General features: G+C 43.3%; 1 protein-coding gene and 1 pseudogene across 1 annotated transcript; both read right to left on the bottom strand.

The window, feature by feature from the left end:
- Positions 1–346: 346 nt before the first annotated feature.
- LOC133728023 (deacetoxyvindoline 4-hydroxylase-like) lies at positions 347–8,628 on the bottom strand (annotated as a pseudogene).
- Positions 8,629–9,813: 1,185 nt separating this feature from the next.
- Positions 9,814–10,284, bottom strand: LOC133730684 (uncharacterized). Its single transcript, XM_062158231.1, has one exon. It carries the CDS (start codon positions 10,282–10,284, stop codon positions 9,814–9,816), a length of 471 nt encoding a protein of 156 aa, XP_062014215.1.
- Between the last annotated feature and the right edge of the window lie 7,971 nt (positions 10,285–18,255).

Raw genomic sequence — 18,255 nt, 5'->3', positions numbered from 1 at the left:
AATGGAGCAGTTGGGCTACTCCCCAATGTGTGATATTTCAAGGTGAACAAACCCATGGGCACAAAAGAGATGTTCATGGCCTTCATTGGTGAAAGGAACTAATTTTAGATAATGAAATGAACCTTCTTGAAATGGGATTTCAATTACTGCATTACCCTTTCGATCTGTTACTGTAAGTTGAAAAGAAAAAAATTGATCCTCAGCAAATTAAGTAGCTTGTTTATTTACTCTCTTCATCAAATGAACTTGGTTAGTACGTAGTTTATTTTATTTTTCATTTTAATTTCAAAATTGAATTTTATTGTAAAATTGAAAGTTCATTTCATTATCATCCCTTATCTTGGGTCTTGCCAATGACTGAAAGTTCGGTTCATGGTTTTTGATGGCTAGCTCCATAGCTAAGAACAGAGATTAGCCCCATTTAACTAGCTATGTAGGCAAAGCAATAACCATCCCAAATTTGCATCAAGTTTATAAAGGTAGTAGGAAACATGACTTCAATTAATAATGAACGTTTGTGGTGTTGTGTAGTAGCCACATTCAAATAAGATTAGAGAGCCAGGTGAAATTCCAAGTGTCATGTCCATTTGGGCTCGCCATGTACTAAGAAACCAGCCAAAAAACCCAGCAGCAACAATTCTTCAAGTTGAAAAGCTTTTTGTCTCATAACGATCGATCCTGATGCAGAAGAAACCAATAAGGAAAAAGAGCAGTACATAGCAACTAGGTGAACCGAAGCTATGTACTAGAAAATTTTCGAGTAATAATGCCAACATGAAAACGTCATAGCAACTATTAAAATCAAAAGAAGCTGCAATGTACACACCAAAATTACTTTTCCTGTATCCTTGGCAAAACAGCAACATAGAATTGATCCTTGAGAATAAAATAGAAAAGCTCAATATATGCAACATAGAACTGATTCTGTACTCTCAAATTATTTTCCATGTAGTAAAAACAGAGGATCAGTGATAAACACGACATTGATCCCTTATTACATCAATTAAGTACTATCTTTTCGATGACCAGACTTGACAGTTTCAAGTCTACCTCACAGTTTCAAATATTCGAGTCCACACACCCCATCGATCAACCCTTTAATGTAGTGGCCCCGCATGTAATCTGTCACAGTTGTTCCAACGTATATTGGGGGATTTTCTTCTGATGTCAACTCCTTGATCGGCTCATAGAGCCTCCCTGCAGAATTTTCTAGTGGAACATGCCTGAAAAAACAACCCACCGAAACTCTTGGACCTTCCTTCTTGGCAAGTACTCTATGAATTCCGCTTCTGTATTTATTGTTTGAGATTAGTGCACCAACACGTATAGCCATTGTTAAAAGAAATTGCAGAACAGCTCTTCGCAATTGAAAAGGCAATACAATAAACAATGAATATGTACGGGAAATTCTACAGTACCTGATGTATGTTATTTGACATTGTGGTAAATAGAGTTATTTTTTGGGTAATATTAGTTCTATTAGAGGTAATTACTCCACATACGATATTTTTACCTCTAATAGAACTAATATTACCCAAAAAATAACTCTATTTACCACAATGTCAAATCTATAAATGAGTGTATCACATACATCAGGTACTGTAGAATTTCCCGTACATATTCGGATCCGGCTCCTCTAAAGTTAGATTGTGTGAATTTATGTGAATTTCTTAAAATCACATTCATCTGTTTAATCTAATGGTAAATAAATGGCCATGTCAACTAATACACAACGTTCAGAAGGTTTGAAACAAAAAAAAAACCTAATTTGCATAAGTTGACTTGGCCACTGTTTTACCGTTGGATTAGACGGATGAATGTGATTTTAAGAAATTCACATAAATTCACACAATCTAACTTTAGAGGAGCCGAATCCGATGAACAAATTGTTGTCGATGTGGTAATTTGGTTCAATTATATGTAAATGTGTAAAACAAATGTGATAACTTTGTTGTCAATGTTGTAAATTTGGTTCAAGTAAATTGTAATTTTGGTTCAATTAGATATAAATGAGTGTATGATAAACATCTAAGTACTATAGACAACCCCGAATATGTACAATACAATATTGCTTGCCTACAACTAATCTCCAATATTCACCACGATAGCGCCGGGCATAGGAAGGACATCAATCCACTGGTTTTGATACAAAAGCTGGAGTGCGTTGACATTGTCTTGAAGTAGCATGCTAAGAAAAGCAACATCTGTGTGTTTGCCACCGCCAATAGTCAATTGAGGCTCAGGGCATGATGGATACTAATGACCAGCAATAAGATGTCCCTTTGCACAGTCCAAGCCTATAAGGTGGTCAGGTTTCAGCCCAAGTCCCTCTGATAGCAACTCAAACAAGGTGACACCTAATTTGTGACCATATTTAGAGTACTCCATGGTTTTGTCTCTGCAAAATTTTAACTTTTCACAAATCATTATCTTATATGAAATAATAATCATTATAATGTAGAAAAAAAGGGTCAAATGATAATCATTATTTTATGATAGAAGTAAATTAACGGTAGAAAACTCATAGGATTTCATGTTTGTACGTATTGTAACCATGTATATAAAAATCCCACATGAGCCGTAGAGGGAGAGACTAAATTCCTGATGGCTTATATAAAAATCCCAACACAGTACCAAATTCTATTTGGTACATATACCTGCAAACCTCAGGCAAATCCTGAGGATTCACAGGCTCAGAACTCATGTCACAAATGAAAGAGTCCCTCCATTGTAGAGAACTTGATATACCCAAATTATAGCTACCAACAAACCTGGCCTTCCTCTTGGGGTCCGTACTATAATACTCAGCTTTCACTTCCTTGGGGAGCTCATGAAACCCACGTATGGCCTGCAGCATCTCCTCTAATACTTTCTTAGGTATCCCATGGTTCACCACCTGGAACAACCCCACACTCTCAGCAGCCCGCCGGACTCCATCAATCACCTCTGCATGCCTGCTCATGCCAATGGCGGCGTTAGCGAGGTCCACCACTGGAATAAGTAGAAAAAAAGAATTCGATATGTTTGGAATGCTTCAATATTATTCCTCTCCAAAATAGGAGGTTTATAAAGAGATACAAGAGTAATCCTAATAGGAAAAAATCTCCTACAACTATACAGAATACGTAATCTACATGTACAAGGAAAGTAAATATTTACAGAATATTCTACACTCCCCCTCAAGTTGGTGCATAGATGTCGATCATGCCCAACTTGTCAATTGAGTTGTCAAACACTTTCCTTGACACTCCTTTTGTAAGAACATCTGCTAACTGATCTTCTGTATACATGAAAGGGAAACGGATAATCTTCCTATCCAGGTTTTCCTTAATGAAATGTCTATCTACTTCCACATGCTTAGTCTGATCATGTTATACAGGATTACGAGCAATTTCGATAGCAGATGTGCTATCACAATGCAAGTTCATAGGCTTCTTGAGTTTAAAACTCAAATTTTTCAACACATTACGAATCCACAACATCTCACAAACTCCATGTGCCATACCTCGAAACTCAGCTTCAGCACTTGACCTAGCAACAACCTTCTGTTTCTTGCTGCGCTAAGTCACGAGGTTTCCTCCAACAAATGTAAAATACCCAGATATGGATCGTCTGTCCGTCTTATCACCAGCCGAATCTGCATCCGTGTACCCCACAACTTCCAACTCATCATTTTTTTCAAACAACAAACCTCTTCCAGGTGCCATCTTAAGGTATCTCAGAATGCGATAGACTGCATTCATATGCTCTTCACTGGGACAATGCATAAACTGACTAACCACACTCACAGCATAAGCAATATCAGGTCTAGTATGAGAAAGATAAATAAGCCTCCCTACTAGGCGTTGGTACCTTCCTTTATCCGTTGGAAATTGATCCGGATAGATGGCTAGGTTGTGGTTCATCTCGATCGGTGTCTCAATAGGGTTGCAATCAAGCATCCCGGTCTCAGCTAACAAGTCAAGTACATACTTACGTTGGGACAAAGAAATCCCCTTCTTAGACCTTGCAACTTCAATTCCAAGAAAGTACTTCAACTGCCCAAGGTCCTTCATCTCACTTAGAAAGATACTTCTGTAGGGCCACCATCTCTTTTAGATCATCCCCTGTGACAATCATATTATCAACATATACTATCAGTGCGGTAATCTTACCCTGATTAATCTTGATGAACAAGGTATGATCCGAGTTTCTTTGTCTATATCCGAACACCCTCATAGACTTGGAGAACCTTCCAAACCAAGCTCTTGGAGACTGCTTCAAACCATACAGAGACTTCTTCAACTTATAAACCTTGCCAGTATCGCAAGGCATATTTTTGACTCCTGGCGGCATGTCCATATACACTTCTTCCTCCAAGTTTCCATTGAGGAAAGCATTCTTCACATCAAACTGATGTAGAGGCCAATCTTTAGTTGCTGCAAGTGAAATCAAGATTCGAACAGTATTGATCTTTGCTACGGTGGCAAACGTCTCTTCATAATCAATTCCATAACGCTAGGTGTATCCTTTGGCAACTAATCTTGCTTTGTACCTGTCAATGCTCCCATCAGCTTTAAGTTTCACAGTAAACACCCATTGACATCCAATAGTCTTCTTTCCAGTAGGCATAGTCACAATATCCCAAGTCGAGTTTTTCTGCAAAGCCTCTAGTTCTTCATTCATCGCTTGAGTCCACTTAGGATCCGCCAAAGCAGCCTATACACTACTAGGAATAGATACAGTGGATAATTGATCAACAACAAGTGCATGTGACCCAGACAACCTATTGTTAGACATGTAATTAGCTATAGGATACTTAGCTTTGGTTTTGATGTCCGGTTCATATTGTTTCTTAGGAATACCCTTGGTAACCCTTTGTGATTTCCTAGGCCCAATATTATCTACCCCAGATGATTCATTCGAAATTAAAGGTACCTGAGGAGGGAAATTCGCAGCGGATTCTTCAGTTGACGATGTAGAGATGGGAAAAAACTCTGACAGATTAGAACTTTGAATTATATTCTCTTCATTGGGTGTATCACAATTGGGCTGGTCAATGAGTAATTCGTCTTTGCCAAAAAAAAAAAAAAATGAGTAATTCGTCAGCTTGTGACATTTCATACATTCTAGGAAGCATTGAAACGTCGTTGTCACTTTCCTGGTGCTTGCATTGGTCATGACGTAGGCTGCATGTGTTATGGTAAGTCTCGTAAGCTGAGGACCCCATTGGTCCACCACCAATTGAATCAATGTTCCAGATTCGTCCTTTTCTCTTTCTTTCTTCCTTTGCCCTTTTTCTCTTTCTTCTCCTTTTTCCTTGTTTCCAACGTCAGACACTCTTTGTTCTCTTTCTTTTTCTTCTCCTTTTTCTCTTTCTTCTCCTTTTTCCTTGTCTCCAACGTCAGACCCTCCTTTTTCTCTTCCTTCTCCTTTTTCTCTTTCTTTCTTGTTTCCAACGTTAGACTCTCCTTTTTCTTTTCCTTTCTCTTTTTGGTTGTCTACTGATGCTGGAGAATTCCCAACTCCAAATCTCTCTTCCAAGGCTTCTAATTCTTCAAAATCAAATAAATCCCGAGGATTTCCTTCACAACCTCTCTCCCCCTGAAGGGGAGACTCTGAAACTCCCCCTAAATAATAGGGCTTAAATTCACGAAAAGCAACATCAAGAGAGATATGTATGGTGCCAGTAAGAGGATCATAACACCGATAACCCTTCTAAAATTCAGCATAACCACCAAATATACACTTACGGGCACGAGGATCAAGCTTGTTGCGTTAAGGCTTGGGAATATGAACATAGGCTACGCATCCAAACACACGAGGTTCCAAGTTAGGCAACGACGGAAGTGAAAGAAGTTTCTGAAGCTGCTGCTCAGGGTTTTGAAATTCAATCACCCAAGAAGGAGTGTGATTAATGAGGTAGGCAGTGGACTTCACAGCTTCCCCCCAATATTCACGAGGTACATGCATGCCAACCAAGGAGGCACGGACAACTTCAAGCAATTGCCGATTCTTTCTTTCTGCCAACCCATTCTGCAGAGGAGTGTATGAATTTGAAGTTTGATGTTGAATTCCATGAGATTGCATAAACTCTTGCATAGGGCCATTAACATATTCTCCGCCATTGTCAGATTGAAAAACTCGAATAGCCTGTTGGTACTGTGTAGACACCATTTTGTGAAAAACTTTGAACATGGAACACACATCACTCTTGTTCTTTAACAAAGACACCCAAGTCATACGAGTACAATCATCAATAAAAGTAACATAATATCGGGCTCTAGAAAGAGATGGGATTTTGGCAGGACCCCAGACATCAGAATGAATCTTCATAAATGGAATGAGACTTTTATTAAGACTAGGTGAATACGAAATTCTATGACTCTTAGCCAGTTCACATACATCACAACGAAAATCTGAATCACTAACAACCAAAAACAAATGAGGTTGTAGTTTTTAAAGATAACTGAAAGATAGATGACCCAAACAACGATGCCACAGCTACACTGTTTCCTTAGCATTCTCTACTCCATTGACCTGATTCACTTGTCCTAACAACTGTTGCTCTCCACTTTCTGTCAGATCCAAGTAGTAGAGTTTCCCCTTTCTAACACCATAACCAAGAATCCGCCGAGTCAGAATGTCCTGAAACACACAGAAAGAGGGATAAAAGGTCACAACACATGTTAGTGCTAGAATAATTTGGCCAACAGATAGGAGATTATATGCCAATGAATGAACAACCAACACAGAATCAAGGGTTAATGTGTCAGATAGGGTAACAGAGCCTTCTCCGGTAACCGGAGTTGGAGTACCGTCAGCAGTAGAAACAATATTTTGAGAGGAAGGTTTCATACTTTTTAAGAGACTAGGATCATTAGTCATATGGTCAGATGCACCTGTATCAATTATCCAAGAACTATTCATAGATACCTTACCCTTCATACCTGACTGTGCTACATTAGCGGAGGCACTAGATGGTTGCTTTTCCTCTGTAGTAGCCACAACAACTTTTCCAAGGTTCTTTCATGGTTTCTTGGTGAAATCCCACCAATCAGGATAGCTAATCACTTCATAGCACCTTTGCTTGCTATGACCCAAATCTCCACAAACTAGACACTTTGTATTTGCATATGGATTTTCTTTACCCGGAGGGCGGCGCTGTGTTGAGAAACCTGAGGAAGGGCCCTGTTTGCTTTGGACAGCCATGGAAGAGGACTCAGAGGCGTATCCCATTGCCTGCCTCTCAGAATGCACCTTTCAGAAATAGGCATAACTTTGCTCCAAGTTGAATTTTGGGTCTTTGCTCAGAATCTCACCACGGACTTGATCATACTTTGAATCGAGTCCACTAAGGAACATGTGAACTCGCATTCGTGACATGGCAGTGGTCTCTTGAACAACGGCAGCCACTGTGTTATTTTGGGAGGCCATACGCTGATCAATCTCCTGAAACATTCCCACCAACTCATTGTAGTAGGTAGGAAGAGTCCGACCGTTCTGTTTCGCTCCATAGCACTTCTTGTTTAATTCAAAAATTCTGGTTTTATCAAAATCATCATAAAAAGTCTTCTCAACAGTTTCCCAAACATCTTTGGCTGTTGGGAGTCGGATATATACCGATTCATGAGTGATGGCTCCATGGAATCAATGAGCCAACTCTTCACTTTTTCATTGTCTGTGGCCCAAACCTCAAATTCAGGAGAGTTCTCATCTGGTGCAGCTCTGGCTCCAGTGAGGTAGCCGACCTTTCCTCGTGCTCCAATCCTCATCTTCATAAGAGGTGCCCATATGGTATAATTGGATTCATTCAAAGCAACGCCGGTTGGAAACGCCGAGTTATCTTGAGCGGTGGTATGATAATGGTTGATGATTGGAGGCATATTGTGGAGTGCAAGGGTGGCTGGGTTGTCCATTGAGCATAAAGCAAAAAACAAGGCAGCAGGTCTTGTCAGCTAGGTCTTGTCGGCTAGACTTAATAAACAATTGCAGAAGGTCTTGTCAGCTTGTAGGCTAGACTTTTGTAAGCTAGTCTAAATCAAACAGCAGGCTAGGCTTGATTAACAAAGATGGTTGAATAGGCTTAATTAACCAAGATGGTTGACTAGGCTTAATTAACAAAGGTGTGCGGCAGTTTCAATGCAATGATGATGACTTCCAAGAATTCAACACGGTGATGATGACTTCCGAGAATTATTTTGAACTTCAGTGCTTTGTGATGTTTTTCGGTATTCGGGTTTCGAGTTTCAAAAAAAGAATACAGTGCAAGTTCAAAGGATTGAACCTGCTCTGATACCAAGTAGAAAATAAGAATTCGATATGTTTGGAATACTTCAATATTATTCCTCTCCAAAATAGGAGGTTTATAAAGAGATACAAGAGTAATCCTAATAGGAAAAAATCTCCTACAACTATATAGAATACGTAATCTACATGTACAAGGAAAGTAAATATTTACAGAATATTCTAGAGAATACTGAATTCGGTTTGGGTTACTTGGTAGTGATCTATTGGCTGGTGGACAAAAAATTGTGGGATTTTCGTGATTCCTGCATCGACGATCCCTTTCACACCAGCTTTGGATTCGTGAAAGGCCTACAACTCTTTGAAAAGAAGCTCTTGGTTGCTTGAATTCCCGGCCAACATTTTGTAGTATCTGTGTCTGTACTCAAATTTGGGTAAGCTATACTCTAGAGGGGATAAGAGTGAAATGATGGCCAAAGCCAGCGTGCAATTATATTGCATCATGCACTATTGATCAAGTGCCCAAAAAGGAATGAGAAGTAAGCCAACAGTGCCAATTGCTAGCTCTTAATTTGATCTATAAATGATTAATTTGTTCTTATGTGTATTGTGTTTGTGTTACTTAATTAACCATGCATTATGATATACCGATACAAGGTATGTATAAGTGCGCCCCAAAAAGGAATGACAAGTGAGCCACCAGCTAACTCTATATTCTATAAATGGTTTGATTTTCTGCGTATATGCATTGTGTTTATGAAAATTAGTTTCATGTGAGGGTAAGAAGTGAGCCACCACCCCACGTACTCTGTATTTGCTTTAGTCTGAAAATTAATTCCATATAAGGATCAGAAGTGAGCCACCACCGCACGTACTCTAGCTATATTCGCTCTAGTCTCTGCTTATATGCGTTGCGGTATGAAAATGTGGAAAAGCCATCCAACTCGTGCAGCAATACCATCTATGACTGTTAAAGTGTGGGCGGAAGGAGACTCCAAATTACTTATTGATTGTCTAAAGTGTGGATAACATTTATAATTATAAATATATCATTTTTGCCTACTCATAGTTGGTTGCGTGATCAAAGCAAGCTACTTGCTCGCTTTCTACTTCTTGTTCGACAGGGATCACCACTTCGGTGTCAAATGACATGCAGAAGGGGGACTCGCCGTTGGCTTTAGTGGGTGTTGTCCTGATAGCCCACAAGACTTTAGGTAATTACTCTGCCCAAAGGCCTTTGGCGTCGTCCAGTCTCTTTTTCAAGTTCTGCTTGATTATCTTGTTGACTGCTTCGACTTGGCCGTTTGTTTGGGGATGGGCAGGTGAGGCGTATCAGATATTGGTGCCGTACTGGCCCACGAATTCTCTCAGTGTATCGTTATCAAACTGCATGCCGTTGTCGGTGATGATCGTTTCAAGGATTCCGAACAGGCAGAAGATGTTTTTCCATAGGAAATTGATGACCTTGGGGACTGTGATGGTGGCGAGGGCCTCAGCCTCTACCCATTTTGTGTTATAGTCCACAACGATGATGACAAATTTCAACTGTCCCGGGGCTGTGGGAAACTTACCGATGAAGTCCAGTCCTCACTGGCAGTATGCCCAAGGGGCGATGACGAATGAGAGTGGCACCGACGGTGCGATAGGAGAGTTGGCGAATTTGTGGCATTTGAGGAAAGCGTTGGTGATGCGCTTTGCATCTTCTTCGATTGTGGGCCAGTAATATCCTGTACGAAGTGCTTTGAATGCCAAGTTTCTGGCTCCTGCATGGTTACCACAGATTCCGCTGTGTAGCGATAGAAGTACTCGCAGTCCTTCCTCAAGAGAGATGCATTTTAGGAAAGGGAATGACCTGCATTTCCTGTACAATTTGCCTTTGCGGATTGTGTATAGTGTCGCCCTCTTGCGGAGCCTGGTGGCGACAGCCTTGTGAGTTGGCTCAACACCTTTCGAGAGATAGTCAATGAATGGGTCCATCCATGAAGGTAGTCTTTGGTTCTCTGTAGTGAATATTTCTGAGAAGGGTCTATCGATACTTGGCTTGTCCAAGACTTCCATCTTGAGGTTTCCGATATTTGTGCTGGGTGGCTATGTTGCCAGTCTAGCGAAAGCATCTGCTTTGGTGTTCTATGCTCGTGGGATCAGGGCGATCATGTGGGAGGTGAGGCACTGCTTGAGTAGAGCTTAGGTGAGGGATTGGTAATGAGATAAATGGGGTTCCTTGGCCTAGAAATGGCCATCGACCTGATTTACAACGAGTTGAGAGTCGCTGAAGATTTTCAGGTCTTTCACTTCGAGTTCTTTTGCCAATTTGATGCCGGCTATCAGTGCTTTATACTCGGCTATGTTGTTTGAAGCTTTGAACATGCACTTTAGTGCGTATTCATATGTGTGTCCCTCTGGGCCAGTCAGTACAACTTCTGCTCCGCTGCCAATTACACCCAACTTGCTCGAACAACCCAACTTGCTCGATCATGTCCAACATGTTTTACTTAAGCCCCAAGTTCGCAAACGCTTCATACTATGTCACCGGGACTACTCCCACAAAACTACTTTGGACACCCATTACACTTGCCACTATCTATTGTGCGTATTAATGACCATAAGATCCACATATACAACTATCAATATTTTACATGTTCATACACATTAATGGAATATTGAATTCTTCTACCATTTGTTGCTCACTACAAATCGAATTGTTTTCGCATTCCATTAATACGAGCGGTAACCAATACAACAAGCATTCTACATATGCGCGTTTTTTGGTCTCATTGTGCAGGATTAAACGAGTCCCTTCTTGCTTACGGAGTTCGGGGACTTGTAGGGGCTCCGTGCCGCCCGGTTACTTATGCTTGGTAACTTCATGTTTATAACTCCCCAACCAAGAAGCTCCTCTTACTTGGGGACTTCGGGGACTTGTACATACCTCCAACAATATGGAGTATTTACTACATCACCAAGCATAAGTAACACCCACTTAGGGACACCCACGAGACATGGCAAGGCCCAACCGCGACATCCATCTTGTAGCCCTATGTTCAAGCTACGCAACGGTATCCAGAAGTCGCAAATCTGTCGCCGGGAAGCCACCTTTCCGGCCTTGCAAAGTTGCCCTCACAAACTAGGCTTTCTACACTAGAATAGTTATCTTTGCTTGTCCCACATCGAAAACCATGTAAAGGAAGAGCACTCCTTCACCTATAAAAGGAATGCCTCCTCCCACTTAAACACCATTCCATTACAACAAACTTTGTAATCTTGTTAGGCCGCAAGGCTCGACACACACTAGTACAACATTCAAGTGGACGTAGTTTCCCGCTAAGGCGGGAGGTGAACCACTATACTTCGCTTGTGTCACTCTCTCTCTCTCTAAAAGCTAACTAGAGACCCCTCGGTCACTAACGTTAACAATTTTCAAGCCCACACAATCCATGTCCTAACAAATCAACCGCTGAGGCAGGTAATGCAAAACCCCGAACACTCTGGACGCCTCAGCAAGTGGGCCATCGAGCTCAGCGAGTTCGACATTGACTACAAACCAAGAACCGCCATGAAGGGGCAGGCGGTGGCAGACTTCATTGCTGAGCTCACCGAGCGATAGGCGGAGCCCGGTACAGAAATGGTAACCGCTGAGGAGCCAGCCCCCCAACTGTCAGACTGGAACCTGCACGTGGACGGCTCCGCTTGTGCAAAGGCCAGCGGTGCCGGAGTCATCCTGATAGGGCCCGGGGGACTGAACGTGGAATACGCGTTAAAATTCAACTTCAAAGCCTCCAACAACATGGCGGAATATGAAGCGCTCATCGCCGGCCTACTCCTTGCCATTGACTCAGGGGCTGACAGCGTCAACATATTCAGCGACTCCCAGTTAGTCGTCAACCAAGTCAACGACAGTTTCCAGGCCAAAGACCAACAGTTGGCGGCATACTTGGGCTACGTCAAGACTCTCCTCAAAAAATTCAAATTCCACACCATCACACAGATCCCCAAGGAAAGGAACGCTAAGGCTGATTCGCTGGCAAGACTAGCAACCGCGCAACCACACCAAAGTCCAGCGGACACAAGGGTGGAGTGCCTTGACAAGCCAAGCATCACAAAAACCCTAGCGGAGATCTTCAACATTGAAGTCAGTCCCAACTGGATGGACGAGATAATCGAATACAAACACAATGGGACATTGCCAGAGGACAAGGTCGAAGCACGACAGCTCAAGGGGAGAGCAACCCCCTACAACATCAAGAATGGCAAGCTTTATCGCCAGGGGTTCACCCACCCCAACCTCCGGTGTCTAACCCCAGAGGAGGAAAGGGTCGTTCTGGCAATGATACACGGCGGGGAGTGTGGCAACCACTCGGGCCCCAGATCTTTGGCCAATCGCACAATGCGACAAGGCTACTTCTGGCCTACACTCGGCGACGACGCTAGGAGGATATCAAGATCCTGCCACAAATGTCAACAATTTGCTGATCTCCCACATGCCCCAGTGGAACCACTGTCGATCATCATTGGCCCATGGATTCACTCCACGTGGGGCCTAGACTTGATGGGAAAATTCCAAACTGCCAAGGGCCAGTTCAAATATATCATCGTCGCCATCGATTACAATAGCAAGTGGATAGAGGCAGAGCCACTGACGGCAATAACTACCACCAAGGTAACTCACTTCCTCTGGAAGAACATCTATTGCCGCTATGGTGTCCCCCACACAATCATCACAGACAAAGACACACAGTTCAACAACAAGGAACTCATATCTTTCACCGCTAACCTGGGCACCAAGATGAGTTTTGCATATGTCGCTCACCCCCAAACCAACTGCCAGGTCGAAGCAGCAAACAAGATAATCAAGAAGCTACTGAAAGAGAAACTCGACGACGCCAAGGGTTTATGGGCGGAGAAACTTCCGGAAGTTCTGTGGGCCATCAGGACTACCCCAACTTCCGCCACTGGTGAAACGCCATTTTGCATGATGTTTGGAACTGAGGTCGTCCTACCTATTGAGGTAACGCAACCTACCGCTAGGGTCGAAGGCTATTGCCCAGAAACCAACAGCGAGGGCGTCAATCTTGACAGGGACCTCTTAGAAGAGAGACGACACAAGGCCCGTCTGCACAATTTGCAAAACAAACAGCGGGTGTCGCGTTTCTACAACGCCAGGGTCAAAGCTAGGAACCTCCAATTGGGGGACTGGGTAATGAAGGAAGTCATTCCACCGCCACCGGCACTCCGCCCAACTTGGGAAGGTCCATACAAACTTGTGGAAGTCGCTAGCCCCGGCACCTTCTACCTAATGGACAATGATGGTGTCACAATGACCCACCCTTGGAATACCGAACACCTTCGGTATTACTACAAATAGTCATACCGCTACCCAAGAGCATCTTGACTTAGCTAAATTTTTGTTCAATATTTAGCTAAGGGAAGCTACCCAACGGGTACAACCCCGCTTTTGTAACACGCTGATCTGTTAGCTATCAATGAAACGAGGAATTATTCAAACCATTGTCGCCCACTTCCAGCACAAGAATTAACTGGCAACGCCAACAACATTCGGCGGACCACGTCCGCTACATCGTGCACCTGGGAACAATTTTAATTCCTTTAATGTTTCATTGATTAACAGAAGCACAAGTCAAAACTCTGGCGGTATAGCAACATGCAAACAACACAACATCAAACACTTAGAAAATGCAAACACAAAAGACAAGCTACATATATGGAGGATCGGGACTCCCCGCCCAAAAAATACTGTCAAATATACAAGTCTCAGCGTCACAAAGCAAAAACAAGAAAGGAAACAAAAATCTTCAGCGGCACCACATCAGGCCATGACACTTCATCATTGTCGGGTAGCATCAGCGGCAGCCTCACAGTCAGGCGGCTGTTGTTGCTCGGATTGACGGTTCATCTGGTCAGACCCACGAGCAGTAGGACTCAGCGTGATGATGGTACCATCCGCTCGAGTGTGGGAAGCCAGAAAGTTAGCACGGGAAACCTCAGACTGAGTGAGAGGTGGCGTCTGCTAAGAGTCGTCCACCGGACGCATACCGCTATCTCCTCTACCCGAGCGGGCACCCTCAGCCTGAGTAGGAACCACACCCTTCGCAGGCGGTGCATTCTGACCTGGCGGCCCGGCAGACTGGGACGCCTTGACCCAGTCGATGACGCCCTTTTGGTTCAGCAGTTCCACATTGGCAAGTGCACTGGCCTTTGCCGCCTCAGTCAGTGCCTTCTTATATTCCGCCGACTGCTTAAACACCTCCACAGCGGCAGTCGCTGCACGTTGCCCTTCAGCTCCAAGGTGAGCAACTTCGCCCTCCATCCTCTTCATCTCAGTGGCTTTGGCGGCAGACTCCCGCTGAAGGATCTCAACCTTTTTATCCTTAGCCGCTACCCGGTCCTTCAGCAAGACTATATCTTGCTCTAGCTTGGAGACGTGATCATTTTGCTCCAGGTCCCGCTCAACGGCGACGGCCAGCTTGCCACAGGCATCCGCAGCATCGCAGTCTGCCTTGGTCAGGCGCCGCTCCACATCCGCCAACCTGTCCTTGGCCTCCCCCAGCTCCCTCTGAAGACCCTTGGTCTCCTCCCTGAGCTGCCACTCAACTCGGGGCTGTTTCGACGCCGCCAGTAACATCTCATGCAGCCCAACCGAGAGATGTCCAAAGGCCGAGCTGAAGGGCGACTGATCAATGGCGGTCGAACGCACAATCCCTTCCAGGCCGCCAAACCCGAGCCGCTCACGGAGATGGTAAAGAAATTCCCGCTCATGGTCGGTCAAGAACTCTGCATACGCGGCAAACGAGTCCAGGTCGCTCGCTTGCGCATCCCCATCGGCAACCACGGGCACCGCGAGCGGAGCCTGTTTTGCCCTCTTCTGCTGGCGAACCCCGATAGTCTCCGCCTCGTCCTCCTCCTCCCCATCGGAGTCATTTTGGCGACGCCTCCTTTGAAGCACCGCCCGTGTGGATCCCGCCACACCAACCCTTGATCCCTTCTGCGGCGCCAGCTCTGCAACGGTGACCGTTTCCGCCGGCTGAGCCACTTTCTCCTTTTGCGGCCCACGCCGGTTAGCGGGCACTCTCTCTCTGTGCTGTACAGTTGCAGCAAGGGTCTTACTCCCGCCGTCAGCCCTGGTCAGCGCCATTTCCGGCCTGAACGACGGGCAGACCATCGGCACCAAGGTGAGAGTGGTGCGGCATCGGCAGCAACACAGGTACCTCAGACTGGCTTAGCACCAGCGTCGCCGGATCAACGACGGTCTTTTAGGCCGCCAGCCCAGTGGCGTATATGGTCTCCAGGAAATTGTTGACCTCGGCGCGATCCATGGAGTTCTTAAACGCCTCACGGCTCGATTTGTTGCCCGGCGGAGAGTCTGCGAAACAACAACGACTTAGCTCAAAAAAAAAAAAAAGTAACTAAAACACGTCAGCGGAAGACACTTACCGAGGGCTCGTGTCAACTGTTGATCAGCCAACAGTTCCCACTCCGTCAATAGACGAAAGTCTAGTAGGTTGCGGTTCTGCCAACAGCCTCGAATTCTGGCCACGCGGCACTCTTCCTCACGCGTTAGATTATAACGCAGACCCGCTACTGATACGCTCAAAGCAAGCGCATAATTTAACCCTGAAAACATCGTTAGTAGTATAAGCAAATAGGGATCGTTCTATTCCGGGGATTGAGGGTACACCTGTCATTGTCAAACAATTAAACAATTAAAATTAAAACAAAGTATAATATTCACACATATACATCACTATTTACGAATTCAAAGGGGAGTTTTTTTGGTTTTGGTTTTCGAAAAATAAACTAAGTTAAGAAAACAAATAAAACATAAGTAAACGAATGGAATGAGAAAACAAAGATCAAAACCGAAAATCATGATTAAAATCGATTCAAACTCTAACATTGTTCATCAAAGTCATGCAAGAGGAGTTGATCATGTGAAACGTTAAAAGCAAACAATTTCCCATATTTTACTTTTCAATGCTAATTAATCTAAGTGAAAGCACAAAGACTAATCCTATCAAACATGCATTCAAGCCCTAGAAAGCTAGTCAATCATAACATGTTCAACGCAATAAGCATCTAGAAAGGCTATCAACTCAAGTGTGCAACTTAGTATGAAAAAGTCCACCTAATTGCAATTCTCTTTGATTAAATCCGATTTTTGCACAAAACCTTTACTACTTTTCGATTTAAGAACACAAAACCAAAAAGTTGATTCATGTTCTTAAATTTGTAGCACCAATCATATAAAAACCCTAAAAGTTTCGAACCATTTAAGATTAAAATACAAAAGATATCTATCATGCAAATTTAATCAAACACTCACACAAAAGCAACAATGAATCGCAATATATGAATCTGAAAATTCTCAATTAATCATAAAAATTCCAGAAATAATACTTTGTTCAAACATATATGTCAACTAGTTCATAACCAACGAAATTCAAAGCAAAGGTTACAAAGGAGAATTGGATTACACCGTGGATGAAGATGAGATGGATGATTCACGTTGTGGATTCTTGAAACTCGAAAGCAAGCTTCAAGGATGGCTATGGATGGAAGTGCTCACGGCTTCTCTTCTTCTTCTTTGGCCTTGCTTGAACTCATGGAGATGACTAAACTTGAAACTAGAGGATGGAAAGGAAAATGGAAAGGAAATGGAGAGACAAAGAAGATGGATTAATGGATGAAGGAATGTGTTTAGAGTGAGAGGAGAAGGTGTTTATATAGGGAAGAAAAAGAAGAGTGAAATGATAAATGGAAGAAAAATAATGAAAGTGGTTTGTAAAATATGGAAAAGATGGAGTAATGATGAAATGAAAGCAAGGCATGAATGTGCAGAAGTATGGAAGTGATGATGATCTTTTGGAGCAGAAAAATATATCCAAGGAAAAAGAGAAAAGCATCTAGCTTTCTTCATGTGGGTAGGAAACATGAACATGTGAATATTGAGCTGTTTTTAGGTCAATTTCTGCCCCTTTATTCCTTCAATTATTTCTCCAACAGGAATTCAGTTTTGGCTCTTGACTTCTTCATATGAAATGATCTACCATGAGTGTAGATCATTTTGGTAGAATTTCAGAATTTATTTTCATGTCTTTGGGCCAGAATCTCTGCTGGACTCCTTACGGGTCCAGTTTTTCAGTTTTGCTTCTGCAGGAAATTGGGCTGACTGTTTGAAGGCCTTCCACTCAATTCTAGCTCTGGCACTCTTCATAAGAAATGATCCTTAGGATGTCTAGAATGGATCTGGAAATTTTCAGCTCATTTGGAGTTCATTTGGTCAGGCGCCCGCTCCTTCTTCCTTGCTTGGCTTGGTTTCTCCTAGCCGGAGTAGGAAAATGTGTAAAATTGACCTTTTAGTACATTTCCATTTTTCTCCATCATTTATAGGTAATTATGGACCTAATTCTCATTTCATCATCATCTACTCCAATGTACCTAAGAAAATAGAAATTGAGTTAAAAATCGATTCGTTAAGGAATTAACTAAGCAAAATGTGAGGAATTAACTATTAAAATACCACTTTAAAATGCTCCTATCAGCTACACAAAAAAAAAAAAAAAGGGTCATTACAACAGAAGGAATTAGTGCAATCAAAACCAACACTGAGCAGCGGAGGCCAGCGACAACCTCGGATAGGTTGGAATTCCAACTTAATCCTCGCTGTCGGCTCCCCCTCATTCTGTCCCGCTTGATATTCCCATCTGGCGGTGGCAACGCAGAAGGTCCCCCGCCAAGGTGACATTGAATCCCTCAAATTCTCGACCAATTTGGGAGCCCCCTGACGACGAGTCAAACTCACCTGCCCACTGCAGCCTTGGCGCCTCACATATATTAATTCATAGAAGTGAAGCACCTCAGCCACGGTGGGACCCTCACAGCCAGACAACCGCCACAGCGAGTTAAGCGCCATCAGCAATCGCCACATGTTAGGGCAAACTTGCCTAAAGGCGAGGCCAAATTCACAAACCAAGATCTAGAGGTTTGGCAGTAGCGGCAATGTCACTCCCTGGC

The sequence above is a fragment of the Rosa rugosa genome, chromosome 2 (assembly GCF_958449725.1).
Source record: "Rosa rugosa chromosome 2, drRosRugo1.1, whole genome shotgun sequence".
Classification (NCBI taxonomy): Eukaryota; Viridiplantae; Streptophyta; class Magnoliopsida; order Rosales; family Rosaceae; genus Rosa; species Rosa rugosa.
Note: the sequence above shows the minus strand (reverse complement) of the source record. Positions and strands in the feature narration are given on the sequence as shown.